The sequence below is a fragment of the Oncorhynchus masou genome, chromosome 28, assembly GCF_036934945.1.
Source record: "Oncorhynchus masou masou isolate Uvic2021 chromosome 28, UVic_Omas_1.1, whole genome shotgun sequence".
NCBI classification, from domain to species: Eukaryota; Metazoa; Chordata; class Actinopteri; order Salmoniformes; family Salmonidae; genus Oncorhynchus; species Oncorhynchus masou.
The window spans coordinates 55,951,907-55,964,748 of NC_088239.1; the positions used below are offsets into that span (position 1 = coordinate 55,951,907).

A 12,842-nucleotide genomic window follows, 5' to 3' on the forward strand; every position below is an offset into this window, starting at 1 on the left:
TCAACCCCCTCGTTATGGCAAGCCTAATTAATTTCAAGAGTAAACATTTGCTTCAGAAGTCAAAGAGTTGCATGGACTCACTCTGTGTGCAATAATAGTGTTTACCATGATTTTTTTAATGACTACATCATCTCTGTACCCCACACATAGAATTATATATAAGGTCCCTCAGCCAAGCAGTGAACTTCAAACACAAAGACCAGGAAGGTTTTCCAATGACTACCTCATCTCTGTACCCCACACATAGAATTACATGTAAGGTCCCTCAGTCAAGCAGTGAACTTCAAACGCAAAGACCAGGAAGGTTTTCCAATGCCTAGCAAAGGGTACCTATTGGTAGATGGGTAAAAATTAAAAAGACATTGAACAGACATTGAACATCCTTTTGAGCATGGTGAAATTATTAGTTGCACTTTGGATGGCGTATCAACACACCCAGTCACTACAAAGATACAGGCATCCTTCCTAACTCAGCTGCCAGAGAGGAAAGAAACCGCTCAGGGATTTCACCATGAGGCCAATGGGGATTGTAAAACAGTTTGAGTTTAATGGATGTGATAGAAAAAAAACGAGGATGGATCAACAACATTGTTTACTGAGCAAAAATGTAAATGCAACATGTAATAATGTCAACGCTTTTACTGAGTTACAGTTCATATAAGGAAATCAGTCAACTGAAATAAATGCATTAGGCCCTAGTGTATATATTTCGCATGACTGGAAAGAGGCGCAGCCATGGGTGGGCTTGGGAGGGCTTAGGCCCACCCACTTGAGAGCCAGGCCCACCCAATGGGGAGCCAGGCACAGCCTATCGGAATGAGTTTTTCCACACAAAAGTACTTTATTATAAACAGAAACACTCCTCAACACCCAGCATAGTAGCCTTTTATTGTCCCCAGCAAGGTGCATCTATGTAATGCCCATGTTGTTAAATCAGCTTCTTGATATGCCACACCTGTCAGGTGGATGGATTACCTTGGCAAAAGAGAAATGCTCGCTAACAGGGATGTAAACAAATGTGTGCGCAAAATTTTTGAAAAATAAGCTTTTGTGCGTATGGAACATTCTGTGATCTTTTAATTCAGCCCATGAAACATGGGACCAACACTTTACATGTTGCGTTTTTATTTTTGCTCAGTATAGTTACTCCACAATACTAAGCTAATTGACAGCATGAAAATAAGTTAGCCTGTACAGAATAAAAAATATTCCAAAACATGCATCCTGGGTGCAACAAGGCACTAAAGTAATACTGCAAAAAACATGGCAAAGCAATTAACGTTTTGTCCTGAATACAAAGTGTTACTGTATGTTTTGTGCAAATCCAATAAATAAAATACTGAGTACCACTCTTCATATTTTCAAGCATAGTGGTGGCTGAATCATTTTATGAGTATACCTGTAATCGTTAAGGACTGGGGAGTTTTTCAAGATAAAGAAAGAAATGGAATGGAGCTGCAGGCAAAATTCTAGAGGAAAACCCAGTTCAGTAGCTTTCCACCAGACACTGGGAGATTAATTCACCTTTCAGCAGGACAATAACCTAAAACACAAGGACAAATCTACACTGGAGTTGCTTACCAAGAAGACAGTGAATGTTCCTGACTGGCTGAGTTACAGTTTTGACTTAAATCTACTTGAGAATCTATGTCAAGACCTGAAAATGGTTGTCTAGCAATGAACAACAACCAATTTGACAGAGCTTGAAATTTATTTATTTTAATTTTTTTTAATGGGCAAATGTTACACAATCCAGGTGTGCAAAGCTGTTAAGCCTTGTACACACTGCAGGTTTTAATGCTCACTCAGTTTGGTTTTTCAAATCCGTTTTGGAATACTGACTGTCCAAATAGCAAGTTACAAGTGACCAAATCAGATGTGTGTACAGACAGCACTGCAAAAATTTGCTGACATGGCTACGGTAGTTGTCATAGTAACAATGGGTGTGTGCCAGGCCTGGAATTTCATGTTGGCCTTCAAGAGGTGCCCAATCTGCCAGGGCACCAAGGCCATCTGCTTGGGCACCAAAGCCATTAACCAAAATAGCCAATGAAATTGATTTGAAAAAACGAAAAAAACAGTAGCTATTCTGTTAAGAAAGAAAAGTGCATGTAAATGTACATAAATAATTAGACTAGTGTAGGTGCGTATTTGTTACGTATTTGTTACAGCCCGTCATGTCAGCCCGTCATATTTGTTACAGCCCGTCATGTCTCCAGAACGATGCTGACATGAGGGAGGCGATTGAAAATGTAGCCAAACTCTAATTAGACTTTTAATTACATTCACATATATGTTGGAAATATGTTGGAAAAGCATTCCAGGTGAAGCTGGTTGAGAGAATGCCAAGAGTGTGCAAAGCTGTCATCAAGGCAAAGGTGGCTACTTTGAAGAATCTCAAATATATTTTGATTTGTTGAACACTTCTTTGGTTACTACATGATTCCATGTGTTATTTTATAGTTTGTTTATAGAAAATAGTAAAAAGTGACTGGTTGGGCACACACACACACACACACACACACACACACACTTAGGCTAAACGCCAGTCATCTTTGACCAATATAATGTAGGATCATTATTAATATCTTAAGGCTTGATTCTGTCGACATACTTGAGGCACTAGTGGAGAAAGGCCGCTGCCTATTGTGCACTGCAACATCACACACCTCACAAGTGGAGGCAGTCAATATTTTGAAACTATTAAACCATAAAAATAATTGTTTAAAACCTGGACGTTTTTTGTCATTTTATGAGGAATGTTGTACGATCTTCCGACCGAATGTTAAGGGGATTATTTGATAAACACTTCCTCATATGCCAACTTTCTTTCATCGTCCAGCTGCCAAAGACAATCCTAGTGATATTAACAACACATTTCTGAAGGATATTTTATTTTTTATATGAAAGCGCCCGCAGTCCCTCTTATAGCCTACTGCTGTGTGCGCATTGCTGCACTTATAATGTGAAGAGTAAGCCTAATAGTTTATTAGCATTTTAAGCTTAACATTCTGATCTGTTGCATCAGCTTAATTTATTTTAAATGTTTTTTTGTTGTAGGCTACAGTGGTTGTATTAATTTGGGATCTAGCGCATCCCACAACTGTTTGAGAGTATGTTTGGAAGATTTATTTCTCGTACAGAAGGTCAAGCTAACCAATAGAATAGGTAAACTTGTGTACTATGGGGGATTGTTGATTGACTTAGGCTAGTGCTTTTGTTGTTCGTTAGGCCTACTCATCTTGTTGGCTGAAGAAAAGTAAATGTCAACAGTTCTTCTAACATCAATTAGCACCTCGGAATTCGATAAGGACCCCGATGTGTGTCTGTCCTCTTTTAGCCTACTTCGGAGCTGCGATGCCTGTGAGAAGGACCCAATCATGTGACAGGCATTGGCTAATTAAGCAATAAGGCCCGGGGGGGTGTGGTATATTACCAATATACCACGACTAAGGGCTGTTCTTAGGCAAGATGCAACACGGAGTGCTTGGACACAGCCCTTAGCCGTGGTATATTGGCAATATACCATAAACCCCCGAGGTGCCTTACTGCTATTATAAACTGTTTACAAACGTAATTAGAACAGTAAAAAGGCATTTTTGGTCATACACGTGGTATACGGTCTGATATACCATGGCTTTCAGCCAATCAGCAGCATTCAGGGCTTGACCCACCCAGTTTATAATCAGAATTTAGATATCTGAGAGAGCGATATGAGTGAGAAGAGCTTCGGAGTAAGGCAATTGGCAGCCGTGAGAAGATAATTATTATATTCAGCCCAAGGGCACAACGGCCACTTTGGCTGCAAAGCATGGATTTCTTGGGGGTGAATTACGGCCACACATGGGGGCATAGAACGCTGTTGTCACTGTCGCCTGTAAATTCGAGTCCTGGTGTGTGCACAATGTTGTAGGCTGACGGGTGGTGGTGCTCGTGCTTCCTATCATTCAAAAGTTATGTAGCAAGATATTGTGACAACAATGCCTGCCATGGAAGTTTCCCAGTTACTTTGAATGTTCAAAATCATAGTGTAAGAACACTTTTAAAGCCTCAAAAGGACAAGATGATCCAACTTTCAAAATGAGTTCTTTTTGGCTAGCCACAGCAGTCAACTAGCTAGCTCGCCGTTTAGCTTTCTAGCACATTAACTAATTTGTTTGTAAACGATTAACAAGCTAGTTAAATACAACAAGTTATTGTCAAAACTGTCAACAGAGTAGCTAGCAAGCAACAAGATATGCCAAATAACAGTATAAATGTCACATTCTGACCTTAGTTCCTTTGTTTTGTCTTTGTTTTAGTATGGTCAGGGCGTGGGTTGGGTGGGCAGTCTATGTTGGGGTTTTGAGTTTGGCCTAGTATGGTTCTCAATCAGAGGCAGCTGTCAATCGTTATCCCTGATTGAGAATCAAACTTAGGTAGCCTGGGTTTCACTTTTGAGTTGTGGGTGTTTGTTTCCATGTGAGTGTTTGTGCCACACGGTACGGTTTCGGTTTTTGTAAATTCACGTCATCGTTTATTGTTTTGATTCAGTGTTCAGCGCTTTCTTTATTAAAATCATCATGACCAATTACCACGCTACACTTTGGTCCGATCCTTACTCCTCCTCAGATGAAGAGGAGGAAATCTGTTACAATAAAAACCACTTGAGGGGAAATAAATCAGATTTGACTGTTCAGACAAGATGCATGGCAAGGAATCAGATTTGTACATGGCTTGAAATATCTGATTCCATGTGCTTCTTGGCTGTTCAGACTGCAGGAAAAAATAACAGATTTTAATCAGATATGCAAATAAATAGGATTTGAGTCAAAACTGCCAATGTGAACAAGGCTTTAGAGACATACCCAGAAAGAGAAATCGCTGTAATCACTGCCAAAAGTGCTTCTACAAGGTATTGACTCAGGGGGGTATGTAAATGATATACAGTGCCTTGCGAAAGTATTCGCCCCCCTTGATCTTTGCGACCTTTTGCCACATTTCAGGCTTCAAACATAAAGATATAAAACTGTATTTTTTTGTGAAGAATCAACAACAACTGGGACACAATCATGAAGTGGAACGACATTTATTGGATATTTCAAACTTTTTTAAGAAATCAAAAACTGAAAAATTGGGCGTGCAAAATTATTCAGCCCCCTTAAGTTAATACTTTGTAGCGCCACCTTTTGCTGCGATTACAGCTGTAAGTCGCTTGGGGTATGTCTCTATCAGTTTTGCACATCGAGAGACTGAAATTTTTTCCCATTCCTCCTTGCAAAACAGCTCGAGCTCAGTGAGGTTGGATGGAGAGCATTTGTGAACAGCAGTTTTCAGTTCTTTCCACAGATTCTCGATTGGATTCAGGTCTGGACTTTGACCATTCTAACACCTGGATATGTTTATTTTTGAACCATTCCATTGTAGATTTTGCTTTATGTTTTGGATCATTGTCTTGTTGGAAGACAAATCTCCGTCCCAGTCTCAGGTCTTTTGCAGACTCCATCAGGTTTACTTCCAGAATGGTCCTTCCCTAACCCTGCTGAAGAAAAGCAGGCCCAAACCATGATGCTGCCACCACCATGTTTGACAGTGGGTATGGTGTGTTCAGGGTGATGAGCTGTGTTGCTTTTACGCCAAACATAACGTTTTGCATTGTTGCCAAAAAGTTCAATTTTGGTTTCATCTGACCAGAGCACCTTCTTCCACATGTTTGGTGTGTCTCCCAGGTGGCTTGTGGCAAACTTTAAACAACACTTTTTATGGATATCTTTAAGAAATGGCTTTCTTCTTGCCACTCTTCCATAAAGGCCAGATTTGTGCAATATACGACTGATTGTTGTCCTATGGACAGAGTCTCCCACCTCAGCTGTAGATCTCTGCAGTTCATCCAGAGTGATCATGGGCCTCTTGGCTGCATCTCTGATCAGTCTTCTCCTTGTATGAGCTGAAAGTTTAGAGGGACGGCCAGGTCTTGGTAGATTTGCAGTGGTCTGATACTCCTTCCATTTCAATATTATCGCTTGCACAGTGCTCCTTGGGATGTTTAAAGCTTGGGAAATCTTTTTGTATCCAAATCTGGCTTTAAACTTCTTCACAACAGTATCTCGGACCTGCCTGGTGTGTTCCTTGTTCTTCATGATGCTCTCTGCGCTTTTAACGGACGTCTGAGACTATCACAGTGCAGGTGCATTTATACGGAGACTTGATTACACACAGGTGGATTGTATTTACCATCATTAGTCATTTAGGTCAACATTGGATCATTCAGAGATCCTCACTGAACTTCTGGAGAGAGTTTGCTGCACTGAAAGTAAAGGGGCTGAATAATTTTGCACGCCCAATTATTCAGTTTTTGATTTGTTAAAAAAGTTTGAAATATCCAATAAATGTCGTTCCACTTCATGATTGTGTCCCAGTTGTTGTTGATTCTTCACAAAAAAACACAGTTTTATATCTTTATGTTTGAAGCCTGAAATGTGGCAAAAGGTCGCAAAGTTCAAGGGGGCCGAATACTTTCGCAAGGCACTGTATATCTGTATTTCATTTTAAATACATTGGCAAAAAGGTCTAAAAACATGTTTTCACTTTGTCATTATGGGGTATTATTGAGTGTAGATGGGTGAGAAAAAAATCTGAAAAATGTGGAATAAGTTACGGGGTGTAAATTCTTTCTGAAGGCACTGTATCTATCTCAATTACCTCATTACCCCTGCACATCGACTCAGTACTGGTACCCCGTTTATAGAGCCAAGTTATTGTTGCTCATTGTGTATTTATTATTACGTCTTATTATTTCTCTATTTTCTTTCTCTCTGCATTGTTGTGAAGGGCCTCTAAGTAAGCCGTTCACTGTTAGTCTACACCTGTTGTTTACAAAGCATGTGACGAATAAAATCTAATCAGAAAGGTATCGTCGTCAGGGTTAGGGATTTTCTTGTCCCATCGCGCACTAGAGACTCCTGTGCCGGGCGCAATGCACGCTGACACAGTGGCCAGGTGTACAGTGTCCCCTCCGACAAATTGGTGTGCGGCTTGGCTGGGCTGTGTTTCAGAAGGACGCACGGCTCTCGACTTTCGCCTCTCCCGAGTCCGTATGGGAGTTGCAGCAATGGGACAAGACTAACAACAAATTGGATACCACAAAATTGGGGAGAAAAAGGAGTAGAAAAATAAAAGGTATCCAATTCAAAGAGGAATGAGAAAAGTGAGTTTTAGTCCAATACTGTTGGAAAGTCCCTTTGACAGTGATGTACCGTCCTCATTGTTTAATCTGTTGGTGGCCGCTGCATATGTCCCATGTCTCCATTGACAGTGTTAATCTGCCTTTACAGCCCTGGCCAGATGCTGGCTGCAGCCAACGGGGTAACATCATTCCCATATAGTGATTAGCTTCCCCCTAACTTGCCAAACAAAATATCAGATAATGAACAGGGGTGTGAATAAACTCAAAATGCCACAGAAAAGCAATCTGCAAACCCAGGGATTACGTTTCTTCTCAGGGGGATAATGATATGCAGCTTATTTTCCCCCAAACACAATGTTGTTTACTGAGTGTGGAGGGATATGGAGTTGGGTAATGAGTGTTGGGTGAGGGGGCATGGGATTCTATTCAACCAGGGATGGCAATGTATTCTCTGCTATACACAGCTCTGGCTGACGCACAAACACACACACGCTCTCCCTCTCTCACGCACGCCACGCACTCAATGTTTCTATTAACACAGGAGAAAATGTAGCATTCACTCGCCACTCAGCAGCTGATGTACAATGAACAAAAATATAAAAACGCAATGTAAAGTGTTGGCCCCATGTTTCATGAGCTGAAATAAAAGATACCAGAAATGTTCCATACACACAAAAATCTTATTTCTCCTTTGCCAAGATAATCCATCCACCTGACAGGTGTGGAATATCAAAAAGCTGAATAAACAGCATGATCATTACACAGGTGCAACTTGTGCTTGGGACAATAAAAGGCCACTATAAAATGTGCAGTTTTGTCACACAACGCCACAGACGTCTCAAGTTTTGAGGGAGCGTGCAATTGGCATGCTGACTTCAGGAATGTCCACCAGAGATGTTGCCAGGTAATTGAACGCTAACTTCTCTCCCATTAGCCACCTTCAACGTCATTTTATAGAATTTGGTAGTATATCCAACCGGTCTCACAACCGCAGATCACGTGTATGGCGTTGTGTGGGCGAGCGATTTGCTGATGTCAACGTTGTGAACAGAGTGCCCCATAGTGGAGGTGGGGTTATGGTGTTTGCAGGCATAAGCTACGGACAACGAACACGATTGCATTTTATCGATGCCGATTTGAATGCACAGAGATACCGTGACGAGATCCTGAGGCCCATTGTTGTGCCATTCATCCACCTCCATCACCTCATGTTTCAGTATGATAATGCATGAACCCATCTCACAAGGACCTTCCTTGGCTTGCATACTCATCAGACATGTCACCTAATGAGCACGTTTGGGATGCTCTGGATCGACTTGTACAACAGCTTGTTCCAGTTCCCGACAATATCCAGAAACTTTGCACAGCCATTGAAGAGGAGTGGGACAACATTCCACAGGCCACAATCAACTCTATGCAAAGAAGATATGTCACACTGCATGAGGCAAATGGTCGTCACACCAGATACTGACTAGTTTTCTGATCCACGCCCCTACCTTTTTCTTGAGGTATCTGTGACCAATAGATGCATATCTGCATAGATTAGGGCCTAATGAATGTATTTCAATTGAACTGTAACTCAGTAAAATCGTTGATATTGTTGCATGTTGCATTTATATTTTTGTTCAGTATATAATCTCTTAATATTTGCAAATGCCCTTCAAGGTCAGAACATAATTCCATACAAGGCATCCACATACTAACATGGTCTACATGAGTGCATGAAGTAAGATAAAACTTACATGCTGACCAAACCACTAGCGTGACGTGCACGAGCGTTGCAAAATAAATGTACACATACATGTTACTCAATCATTAAATCCAAACTGCCCACGAGCGTCTACATAGCCAGGTGCTAAAATAAAACGTGGTTCTTGACGCGCTGCAAGTCCCGCCTCTACCATCTCCTCATTGGTTTATAGGAGCATATACCCACGTGGGTGATTGAAAGATGAACAGAGGTCCACACTCCAGTTGGTGGTGGTGATGCACCTTAAAGTTGGTTGCCAACCGCCATATAAAGCCCAAAGAAGAATAAGGTGCCTGAAGGAGGAGAGATTACTGGAAACTAACACGGTTTTACCTTTTATCTGTGGATTAATTGTAGGATTAGAGGACCTTGTGCATTTCAGGTAGAATGTTTCATGCTTTTAGACCTGTCCCCAAATTAATATAGTTGGTTCAGAGTTCGTTTTGGTATTTTAACTTGTGTGTCCTAATCGCATCTGGTGTGGATGGACAAAATCAACATGCGCACGATGGTACGTGCCCGGTCTAGTCAGCATGTTAGCCTACATTTTTGGAGGGGGACTGACTCTCTTGCACTGGACTCGACCCACACATATACTACACCGACACTCCAACACACACAAAACATATACACACATGCATATTGACGCCACATGAACGCTGCTACTCTGCGTATTATCTGTTTATTATCTATCCTGATTGCCTATTCACTTTGACCTCTACCTACATGTTCATATTACATCAATCACCTCAACTATCTCATACCCCTGCTAATTGATTCGGTACCAGTACTCCTTGTATATAGTCTCATTATTGTTATTTTATTGTGTTACTATTTCCTTTTTGTTATTTAGCAAATGTTCTTACTTTTGAACTCTGCATTGTTGGGAAAGAGCCTGTAAGTCAGCATTTCACAGTAAAGTCTACACCTGTTATATTCAGCACGTGTGACAAATAAACTTTGATTTGTCATTTAGACCTTTTACATTTAAACTTTTCATAAACCCAAATAAAAATAACCAACCCAGGCATTAAAAATAACTAACAAACACAATCATAGGCTATACAGCATATATACGCTCCCCCTACTCTGAAAAGATCCCAAAACATGACAGGGACCATGTCCATGCTACCTAGAGAACCAAAGCATTGATAGTTTCACGGCCTTCCTGTGTCAGGAACCAGATATTCCATTAGACCTGTGGTCGTAGCCTGGCGGCAGCATTTAACACGGCTACCCAGCAGGTCAAACCTGTAAAGTGGGGCTCCTAATAGCGCGGGGGGGGGGTAAAAACAGTTGCTACACCACCGCACCTTATCCCACATAATGGTTTGGCCTGGAAAGTGACTAGTCACTACACTTTCTCCATCATTCTCTCTGGTGCCTGTGCTAATCTACAGAGGGACGGTGTCAAGATCTGAATGTCAGTAATAAACTTCTAAATTATTTCTATGGGTCCATAAAGGCGCCCAGCCCAGAAACCTGATATAGAAAGGAGATATGACAGCCCAATGTGATGAATAATAAATATGGATGCATTAATAAAGGGGTGTGATTACTGCTCAGGGGAGGTGATGGAGATTATACAGATACCCTGATGATGATACCCCTTAAGGCTAAGTGACAGAGAGAGCCAAGGTCAACACTTAGGGAGAGTTGGAATCCCTACCTGGACGAAGCATAAAAAGCATTGTGATACCTCGCTGTGGTTCTAGCGTCAGAAGAGGTCTGTAGGTTTGACAGTTATCTTGCTGAAGAGTAAAGACACAGGGACAGTGTCACAGTTAGGATCAGTATCTTCAAATCCTAACCATAATGAGGGGGCACCCTGATGTCAAGCCATTCAGGCCCAGTGACTGCTCTCAGCAGGAGAGGTAAATGCAAGAAGATTGAGTTATGATGAGCAGCACTGCCCTCTGCAGCATAACCACGCTTACTACACCTATAATTAATTAATTTCCCCTTATCTTCATGGTGAAAGTCTTTTCCCAGGAAGATTATATTGATTTTCAATGGTTCAACTTTTACACAGCACCACAACACTTCTTAGGTTTCTGTGTGTTACCAACTCGACATTTTGTATAAGTGTTGGAGGTGCCAGCTGACAACACGGTTGTCTTTTCTGTAACTGCAATATCTCCAGACTCCACCATTCATTGCACTCATTCCTTCATCGTTGGCAGTAAACATCCAGTAACTCAGAGGCTAAGCAGTTGCAGTCTGGCTTTTGACTAGAAACAACTATTTTGGCCATTGGGTGGCTAACAAAATAATTCAAAAGGCAACATATCAGGAATCCATCAAATGCTATCACCAGCACTATGCAGTATGCACTCAACACCAACAGCAGTCCACTCACTGTGTTGGCCAGCTCCAGGTAGTTTCCCTCCAGGGGAGCACAGCGGGTGCTGGTCTGGGCCAGGAGTTTATGAAGAGCAGCCTGCTGTTCTAGGACCGTCCCAGGCTGTTCCAGGAGCTTCTGGAGGATGGCTGGCTGCTGCTGGGTCTGTGTGTGCTGAGGCTGGATGTCTGAACTCTGAAGGTCCCGGGCCCCAGAGTAGTACTCCCAGCTCTCTCTGGCTCCTGACAAGGCCCCTAGGGGACACATGATAACTCGATAACTAACAGGTAGTAAACTTAGAAATAACAGGTAATAACTCATAACTAATAAGCAGTGTGAAGGTTTGGCACTCCCAAACAATTCTGTGGGTTTAGCAACAGAGCTAAAAACCCTAGCCTCAGTCATGCAGGTTATGTTTTGGTTGTTTAATTTTAGCACTTTGGTGTCAGTTGTTTATGGTTAATAATGACTGTGTAATAAGGGTTAGTGGTTGTTTGCAGTTAGTTGTTGAATGTTGGGTGTTAGATTTAGTTGTTTGGTGTTGCCTGTTCTTAGCTGGTTTTATGCTTGTAGGCAGCTATAATTAATTGGCATCTCTTGTTTAACAATATAACTCAAAATTCTGGCTAATCTTGATTGGCTATCCCCAAACTCACCCCTGCTAATCTCACTACTGGTTGGCCAGGAGGTGATGTGTTCCCTGAGCTTCCTAGTGTCAGAGTCCTGGGAACATTGGGAGATCTCGCCCTCTTCCTTACGGATCTCATTGACCAGCTGCATGCGGCAGCGGGTGAAGTCCTCAAAGGAGATCTTGCCTCGCTCGTCTGCTCCCAGCTGGTCCATGATCTCTGCCACAGACCCCTCCATGTTTAGCTGTCTACACACCATCAGCAGGTCATTCCTAACAGGAGAAAGGGAGAGAAGGAAGTTTTTAGGAAGATGGAAAAGTTGCAGGAGAGAGGGAAGGAGATACAGGCAAGAGGAAAAGTATGGTGATAAGCAAAGAAACAGGGAGAAATAAGGGGGGGCATGGTGAAGGAGAGGCAGAGAGAAAAGAAGAGGCAGAGGTAAAAGGAGAGAGAGAGAGAGAGAGAGAGAGAGAGAGAGGGGGGGGGGAGAGGAGGGGAGAAGGACAGGAAGATTACTGTTTTCAATTGAAGAGTGGTGTACAAGTTGCAGCACTAAGTTGAATTGCTGATACGTTAGCCAGGGCAGCAGCCTGAGGAATTGTCTTCACTTATCAAAAGAATGAAAATAAACAAATAATAGGACAGGTTTGGAGGGGGAAAAAAATAGGTTTCCTATATGATGTGGAAAGGCATACAATTACAGCAAAAGATATTCCCCTATACATGGAAATTGAACATTATGCCCCTCCAGCTGTAGTTATTCAACACAATGGATATCTTATTCGTCAGTTTCATGTCTAACAGCTGGAATGCATGAAGAATATAGCCAAAGCATACATTTTCACAGAACTGGTTCCATTAATCATCTTTGATGCCTTACAGGGGCAACCAATCCATTTAGCAGTGTGTTCTATGCCACAAATATACATAAAAACATGCATCTCAAATGACTAAGCA

The 12,842-nt window shown here is 41.8% G+C and overlaps 1 protein-coding gene across 3 annotated transcripts in view; it reads right to left on the bottom strand.

The window, feature by feature from the left end:
* The window catches only part of LOC135517938 (colorectal mutant cancer protein), a 117,840-nt gene that overhangs the window by 103,559 nt on the left and 1,439 nt on the right, over window positions 1-12,842 (bottom strand). For 2 of the 3 annotated variants that reach the window (XM_064942672.1, XM_064942670.1), the window contains exons 2-3: window positions 11,913-12,157; window positions 11,275-11,510 (exon numbers count right to left, since the gene is read on the bottom strand). In XM_064942672.1, the coding sequence (XP_064798744.1) occupies window positions 11,275-11,510; window positions 11,913-12,157 (481 nt within the window). The remainder of the gene's footprint in view (window positions 1-11,274; window positions 11,511-11,912; window positions 12,158-12,842) is intronic. The other variant, XM_064942673.1, reaches the window with a different exon arrangement.